At 43.9% G+C, this 9,219-nt stretch overlaps 1 protein-coding gene across 1 annotated transcript in view; it reads right to left on the reverse strand.

Annotated features, from left to right (window-relative positions):
* pnpla4 (patatin-like phospholipase domain containing 4) overlaps nucleotides 1-9,219 on the reverse strand; it is a 13,051-nt gene continuing 3,832 nt past the window's right edge. Inside the window, 3 exon segments of the mRNA XM_076302865.1 lie at nucleotides 1-984; nucleotides 7,672-7,824; nucleotides 8,389-8,454. Coding sequence (XP_076158980.1) covers nucleotides 844-984; nucleotides 7,672-7,824; nucleotides 8,389-8,454 — 360 coding nt within the window. The 3' untranslated portion in view covers nucleotides 1-843.

Consider the following 9,219-nt stretch of genomic DNA (forward strand, 5'->3'; position numbering starts at 1 on the left):
TCAGATTATGGTGTCAGTCCTCGATGGAACTTTATTAAAATGTATTCCTGCACACACACACACACACACATCTGTACTAAATAAGGGAATTAATAACAAACACCAAGATTACCCACTCACCCAAATTACACACACACACTCACCCAAATTACACACACACACACACAAATTACACACACACACCCACCCAAATTACACACACACACACACACACTCACCCAAATTACACACACACACTCACACACACTCACCCAAATTACACACACACAAGCATTCCCCACTTATCTAAAATGTTAAAAGACTACGACAATCATTTAAACTGTTTCATATAAAATAATGACTGTCCATTTAAGCAAAATACAAAAAAAAAAGAAAAACAGGCATTGAGCACTTATAGCAGCAATCCCAAATTACATAAATCTGTTCGCCTTGGTCATCTTATGTTTGGTTATAATATCATTGAGTAAAACATCCAGAACAGAACCCCTCTGACCCAGGCTGTTAAAAAACGCTCTTCGAGTGAAAGTCCTCTTCAGAAAGTCAAACGCATAGGGTAGTGGAAGTGGACAATATCCAGCATTCCCTCTTCAGGAAGTGGACAATATCCAGCATTCCCTCTTCAGGAAGTGGAAAATATCCAGCGTTCCCTCTTCAGGAAGTGGACAATATCCAGCATTCCCTCTTCAGGAAGTGGACACTATCCAGCATTCCCTCTTCAGGAAGTGGACAATATCCAGCGTTCCCTCTTCAGGAAGTGGACAATATCCAGCGTTCCCTCTTCAGGAAGTGGAGGAGGTCCAGCATTCCCTCTTCAGGAAGTGGAGGAGGTCCAGCATTCCCTCTTCAGGAAGTGGAGGAGGTCCAGCGTTCCCTCTTCAGGAAGTGGACGGCGTCCTCGTATCCCTCCTGGCCGAGCGCTCGCATGCGACTCTCTGGCGGAGGGAAGAGTGCCTGGTTCAGCCGGACGATGTTCTGGCGGGAAAACTACGACACAAACAAACATAAAAACACAGACATGTAAACACATTAACACACAAACAAACACACACAAGCATACAGAAGAAACAGACATGTAAACACATTAACACACAAACAAACACACACAAGCATTGAAACACAGACATGTACAGTGGGCAGTGCTTCGACTTGGCCAGCTTCCCTCGCGGTCCGCGCGCGGGATCACGCGGCATCACGCGACTTTAATTTGTATTTTTCCAGTGACGCTGCAACGACGCTGCAACAACTGGCAGAGGTCTCAAGTGAGCAGGGTGTCTCGTAAAAAGAAATGGAGCTGGAAAACCCTACACAGACTTCACTACAGACTTTAGCAGACTGGTTTAGAAATAATTTATTAGCCAGAAATATGCCTGCCCTGCCCTAATAAAGAAATATTTGGTTAACGGCGAGTGAATCCCGTTTGCAGCCGTAGAAGAAACGCAGGACAAATTAAACATTCTGGTTTTCTCCGAGTGCAACGATGATAGACAGACATCATTTGGACAAAATATAGAGCATATTAACCTCCGTTGCTCAGCCAAATGCCTTCCTGTTACGTCCTGTTATCACGGAGTTACAGGCGATAAACGATTTTTGATGGTCACAAGTTTACTTCATTAGCGTTTATTTTTTTGATTATTAAAGAGTGTTTTACATTTAAAGGCTTGACTTCGTGCTTATTCAGAAGAGCATTTAGTGCTCTCCCCAATCCCAGACGTTCACATTGCATGTTTGTTTGTAATGGATGCAACCGCGAGATAGGTGCCGATACCGTGGGTGCTCCGTCTCTCGGGCACCCACTGAAAACATCGAGCACCCACGCGTGCCAGCTTACAGTCCCGGCTAAATTTACATTAATTTAAAATCAAACATCGCAGTTTATGTTAAATTCAGCATCTCTCATAATGTGATTGGATATGTTGCTGTCAATTCCCTACTCCATATACTAACCACCAATGAGAGCGTCTCTCGTATGAAAATTCCTGACACTTCCCACCTGAAGAATTAACGCAAGGCTTTGTCGGGTCTTCAGCCCCGAATGTTTAAAATGTATATAGCCCTGAATATCATTTGTCTGACAAAGCTTATTGTTTTGTGACACAGCTAAACACTGGTACCTCATAGAACGTCTATAACAGCCTAGGTGGTCGCAACTCACAAAAGTAAAGCAGATAGAAAAAAACTCACGCAAATCTAGCCTACAACACACAGACAGCTTCATGCGCAGGGAGGAGAGCGCGCGCGCGCACTGTGCTTTATGATTGTTGGCTTCTGATGGTATCTTGCTATTCACTGAACTGCATTAGGTGACACAAATGGTATTGCCTTTATCTTATAACTCCTTGTCTGAGCGACTACCAGGCCTATGGTTTTTAAAAGTCAGATGTTCCCTGACAAAGACATTCGAAAATTAAGAATGTTTATTGACTTGAAAAATACACTAATTTTTGCAAACTCCCTTCATTCAACCCTTGAAGACATCGCGGTCTGGTGCGCTATGTAGCATGTGTACCATTTAATTTCTCAGAATGTAGGTCTACTAGGCCTACAATAACGTCATCACCAAATACATCTTTTATTTTTAGTTGATCAACCACAAAGAGTAGCATAGGCCTACTGTGCACAGTGCACTGACGACTGTAGCAGCCCAAGGTTGTTGTAGATGAGAGGCAACCCCTTGTTTCAGATAGCCTGGACAACATGTTACCTGGGTGTTGCCTACGTTATTAATTAATGGTAGGCTACAATAGTTAATTGATTTGCGTAACATTTTAGTTGGCTCAAAGAGTAGGGAATCAGTATGGAGAGAGTCACGCGTGTGTTGCTTTTGCGGGATCGAATCCAGTTTAATGCTAGTTTTCAAAACATATATTTTTTTACATGTCTTTTGTCCGAGTGGCTGTAATGTAGCCGAGTGCTCATGGCGTATGAAAAGCGACTTCAAACCGCCTAAAACAACTTGTTTGTGAATGTCTGACAACTGCTGCAGCGCATGCACGCGCAAGGAAACCAGTAGGTGCAGAAACCAGAAGGCACACAACACCGGAGAGCACGATTCATTGGCGCTTGCATGTTCGTCCGTATGTCTACGAGCGCACCTGCCTATACCATCAGGCTACTCAGCTACTAGAGAAAGAATTTTCCCTGTTTGTATGTTCACTCCAAGTTGGCCTACCATAACTTACCAACTCTGCACTGTGTAGGCCTAGACCCTAAACTGGCTATTTATATTTTTCTGTGAAATAAGCAAATGTATTTGTTCAACTTTATGAAGCAGAATGCACTAGGCTACTTGGAACGTAACACATTTGACAAAGGACAGATGTATGTTGCTACTGACAAAATATTAACTTTCAGTGTTTTACGATGTCTTTGTCATGGGGAAGTGTTTTCCCTCATGCATTTATTCTAGGCTACTGTCAGTGACTGACGCGAGAGAAGCAGGGTCTGTGTTGTGTTGTGTTGCGTTGCGTTGGGTTGCGTTAATTTATTTTCATTGGGCATGCCCTGCCGTAACGTCCACAGCTCTTCAGTTCCGACAAAGCCAAAATGACTCCTTTTGAAACAATAAGTGCCGCTTGACAGGGGGGATCGATCCCAAGCAGCTTTCAGCCATAGGCTAAGGCTACTTTGAGAACATTTCCTAATTCACCCAACACTAATATTCAAAATGTTGAAAACTATTTCGGCATAGCCTATAAGCAGTTTAATTAAATGTAATGTTAGTTGTAAACAAACGGGATACTTGGTGAGGCTTGGCCTCACAGATGCGCTCGTGCCTTAGATGGCAAGAAAAATATTCACAATATAGCCTAGGCTAGGCCTATTAACTGACCACCCGATTCACGTTGGGTGAGCGTCGGCGTCAAGGGCGGCCCATAGGGGCCCATAGGGGGCCAGGCCCGTCCAAACAGGCCAGTGTGCCCCCCCAACTGAGTTCTCTCCCTCACATAAACAAATCTAAATATTATTATGCATGATTGAAATTAAATCCATATTGAACACTGATGTTGAACACTTACTACTCAAAATGAAACATGACATGTGTCAACTATACTGTTGATTATGTGCGCAAACTGCGTGATGCAAACTGCGCGATGAAAAGGGATTCTGCACACTCAGACACCGTTGCAATAAGTGCCACCGATATATTTACCACGACTCCTGCAACGCCAAATGAGCATAAATCTCGATCAGTAGGGTTTTTAGACACTGCTGCATAAGAAATCCAGTAAAAGGTCTCAAGATAGATCTGGGAATATAGGCCTAATGGAAAATACAAGGTTTTTCGTATGACTGCAGGATGACCCAAGCTGAATGCATGATCTGTTAATCTAAATTGCAGAAACCATAAAGGGCCAAACTGACATGTCGCATTTCCTATATTTTCCGATATTGTCCAGTGCTAATGATAAACTCGAGCAACGGAGATGGTGCTTTGGATCATGTAGGCTAGGCCTACTTTAAGAATCGCCCTTTAGTGAGCGCAACACAGCACGGGTCTTAACCTGCTTTATCCAGAGGGAGACATTTTTGGAAGCAGTGACAAAAAGCCTATCATGGACCTGCCTGGGAAATGCGACAGTGGAGTCGGCATTCGTAGGCTATAGCCTGTCGCTGCAAGTAGGCCTACTTCTCCAAACTCAAAAACAGTAGACTTAAAAGTGGCAATAAAACAGGACTGTCAGAGCAGCAAAAAATACTAAAAGTCATGCCGAGTGTCCTGTTTGCTCTTAAACTTTCCATCACAGTTGGTGCATTTACCACTTCGTAAATGTGTTAGAATTTGTTCTGTAGGCTACTTTAAAGAACATTTTGAGGGATCACATAGCCTATGTGCAATGTTGTGATATTATCAGTATGTGTGATTTGCTTTTGAGCAGGATCTTACAAGAACATTTCGAAATGAATGGAAAGACACAGTGAAGCCTATAGCCTAGGCTTGTTAGTGGTGAGTCTGTTATAGCCTATTTACTTGTATTGTAGATTATGCAACGCTATTCTATTAAAATTATAATATTCTAAACGTTGTGTGCTAGTTTATTCATGTTCTTGCACTATTTCCCCCCTTGATCATATTGATTCAGTTATCCAAAAGGCTCGAAGGATGCTCTTTATTATATGGCAAAATAACGAAGGTGAGGTGAGGTGAGGTGCCCCCCCTGTCAGTGCTCATAGCCCCCCCACCAGTTGCTCTCTGGCGCCGACGCTGCCCTGCCCCCAACAATTCACACCTTCCCACCAGCTGTGACAGCTTAAAAGAAGTCAAGATGACTCCTAACTCATAGACCTATTCACAAACCGGTTTTGTGGCATTTCATCTGTTTTGAAATCCTATGCGGCTACATGAGCTTGCAATCGTGAGGAAGCAATTTTGCATTGTAGGCATAACTAACATGCAATAACGCCACCAACAACAACCTAGGCTACTCATTGTCAACATGTAAATTAAATGTAACATTATTGTGAATCAAATTAAAATGTTCTCTTTTGCAAACGTAGGCATAGGCATAGTAACAGATTAGGCTAATTTAATAATGTTACAAAGATACTACATCAATCCATATGTTTCATTAGGCTACTATAGGCTATTTGTTTTGCCTTACTCTTGATTAATTTAGGCTAGGCCTTTTTATTCAGTTATTTATCATCTTCGCATCCTTGTGTAGCGCACGCATTCTCAGACCTGTCACCTGCCACTCATCGTAAGGGAGGTGTTTGGAATCATTCCCGCGTTACAATCATCAGCCAATCAAGGTGGTCATTTCAGTCAAGCTCATGCATGAGTAATAACGTCATCCATAGCAACGAAGACTCACTCACTCTTAGTCAAAGATTCTAGAGCGCTCAGCTCCAGAATCTGTTCAGGAGTTGTCATTTTTCCTTACTAAGAGTAGCCTAGCCTAGGCTAGGTCTGAAAGGCTTTGTGAATAACTTAATAAGGGAAACTCCTAGCTAAAATCTTTTATTGCTATTTAGGAGTAGCCTACTCCTAGTGGTAAGATAAAAGGCTTTGTGAATATGGCCCCTGGTGTCTAACCCAATGTTGACCACCTCACACATTTCTCTAGATTTTGCAACGACCTTACATGACACAATGCCATAAAATGCCAGTTTTTAGGACACAGAATAATGTTTGTAATGATACCAGTTATGCCTACGTTCAACAGTAACATAAGTGTAATGAGCTATTCATTGTCGAAGGTGCATGGTGAAGTGAAATTCTTACTTTGGAAAACAAACATTTGCCGATATCATTGGATAGGGGATAGGCCTAGGCCTACTTGTTTATTTTTTACGTAGCCTACAATGGCCAGTTCAGACAAAGCCGAAATTACTCATTTTGAAACATTTGTATGGTTATATTGCTTGACTTAAATCCCAGAGAGTAGGCTACCGCACCCCACAGTGATGGGCCTAGCTAGCGGTCTTACGCGTTCAGTGTGGGGTAGGCTATAAACAAGCTGAGAATTTAGCGGTGTCACGTCTGCCTGTCACAGACGTGGGGAGCTGAAGCTTGGGATACAGTTACAGTAACAGTATTTTATTTTACTTCTTATGGAATATTTTTTTTTTCACTTTTATAAAGGCTTTGTTTGAATGCTGTTGGAACAAATAGTAGTTGATTATAAAGGCAACTTTCTGTTGCAATATTCTGTGTGTTCTGGACTGCAGGTAGCCTAACTTGTTAAGCCAGTGGTTCTCAAACTTTTTTTGATCAAGGGGGCATTGACTGATGATAGTGGAGATAACGTGTTATCCCGAGGCCTTTGCAAGTCAGCATCTCCGACGGTAGTCTACCCTATTAAAAATATAAGTTTTCGATGTCCTAAACGGAGAGCCATAGGCTACTTTATTGTTTTAATGATCTCTATGCTAGGCCTAGGCCTACTCACCAAAATGTAGGCATGGGAACATGATAAAGTATCCAACTGTCGATGTATTTGTTTATTGTACAGAAAAATAAAAATGACATGTCAAGCAGTCAATTGACTACATTTTGTTATTGAATTCGTAGGCTGGGATTACTCTCGGCAACAATTATGTTTAATGGTAGATCCTGGGGCGGCAGGCAGAGCGATGTACAGTGGCAGAGCGACGCACAGTGGCTGAAAGTGGTACTAAAGCTTCCCGTAGCTTCACGCCTCGTAATGCGCGAATGAAGTGGCCATTTGAAAGCGATGCCCACTGTAAACACATTAACACACAAACAAACACATATATGTTTGGTATACGAGTGTCTTGAGTGTGTGTGTGTGTGTGTGTGTGTGTGTGTGTGTGTGTGTGTGTGTGTGTGTGTGTGTCTTAATTTCATGCAAGTACTGTACTGTACTGTCTGTGTGTGTGTGTGTGTGTGTGTATAAGCAAGATGAGTGATTCAGAGAGCACATGTTTCTAAACAGTGTGTGTAAAACTCACAGGTCAAGAATTTGCCTGGTATGTGTGCGTCCAGTGTATGTGAGCATGCGTCTGTGTGTGTCTAAGTGTGTGTGAGTGTGTGTGTGACTCACGTGGACGCTCATGTTGGCGAGGCGTAGCATGATGGGACTCTGTCCGGTGTGTGTGTGTGTGTGAGTGTGTGTGTGTGTGTGTGTGTGTGTGTGTGTGTGTGTGTGTGTGTGTGTGTGTGTGTGTGTGTGTGTGTGAGTGTGTGTGAGTGTGTGTAAGACTCACGTGGACGCTCATGTTGGCGAGGCGTAGCATGATGGGACTCCGCCCGGTGTGTGTGGGGCAGATGTCCAAGGGGCCGCTGAAGGGCGAGACGGTGATGGTCCTGCCGCCGGGCATGATGGGAAGGCTGTCGGTGAAACCTCCATCTATCCACGTCTGGAATAGGACGACACACAACAATCCCCCACTGCTTCACTACCAAACAATCACAGAACAAATGACACAGAGACTACCAGCCAATTAGAGAAGGACACAGACACTACCAGCCAATTAGAGAATGACACAGACACTACCAAACAATCACAGAACAAATGACACAGAGACTACCAGCCAATTAGAGAATGACACAGACACTACCAAACAATCACAGAACAAATGACACAGACACTACCAGCCAATTAGAGAAGGACACAGACACTACCAAACAATCACAGAACAAATGACACAGACACTACCAAACAATCACAGAACAAATGACACAGACACTACCAAACAATCACAGAACAAATGACACAGAGACTAAAAGCCAATCACAGATTATGAGAGAGAAAATACCTGCCAATCATAGAATAGCACAGACATTGCCAGCCAATCACAGAGACTGAGACAGTGTCTACCAGCCAATCACAGAGAATGGCACAGATAGAACCGGCCAATCATATGAACTCAATGAGAGAGGCAGCACTGCACTGTCTATCTCAGCCAATCAGGAGTGCTCACCTGTCCCTGGAACTCCACCGGTTTGAGCCCCGCGTAGAATGGCACAAAGCTGCTGGCTAAGAGGGCCTGCCAGAACACACACGCACGCACGCACGCACGCACGCACGCACGCACGCACGCACGCACGCACGCACGCACGCACGCACGCACGCACGCACGCACGCACGCACGCACGCACGCACGCACGCACGCACGCACGCACGCACGCACGCACGCACGCACGCACGCACGCACGCACACACACACACACACACACACACACACACACACACACACACACACACACACACACACACACACACACACATGTGAACATACAAAGGCAAACATTATTTTATAAGCAGGTGTGTGTGTGTATGTGTGCGTGTGTGTGTACATGTGTACCTGTATGGATTCCTCTATGGAGCTGAAGTTGGACACTATAGGCCCTTACACACTGCCAAAATCCCCGCACGCCTGTCCTTTTCACATAGACCGAGGCGGAACGGCGGGACGAAGCACCCTAGACTTTTTGCCGAGATAATTCGTTCCGGCACCAGTGTGCATTAAGGCGGAAAGGGGAATCTGGGAGGGCATTTTGATGATGCTACATCATGTCCAACCCACCACAGGAGATTGCAAATCTGACTGATCAAAAGCAGCAATAGCAGAGACAGCACATTATGACAATCTTTAAATTCACAAAGTCTCCAGTCATCTCCATGCAATCGGTTGGCATAAGGCTATCCTAAAATCCAGCGATAAAACAAAGCATGAACTCATGAGCGTCTGTCCTATAGGCCTATGTATATCCTCTGATTTTAATGTTTACAGATATATAGGCGATATTTG

Source organism: Alosa pseudoharengus, unplaced genomic scaffold (assembly GCF_046254945.1).
Source record: "Alosa pseudoharengus isolate Yale_2024_CS ecotype anadromous, Long Island Sound unplaced genomic scaffold, YU_APseudo_1.1 YU_APseudo_1.1_scf_24, whole genome shotgun sequence".
Classification (NCBI taxonomy): domain Eukaryota; kingdom Metazoa; phylum Chordata; class Actinopteri; order Clupeiformes; family Clupeidae; genus Alosa; species Alosa pseudoharengus.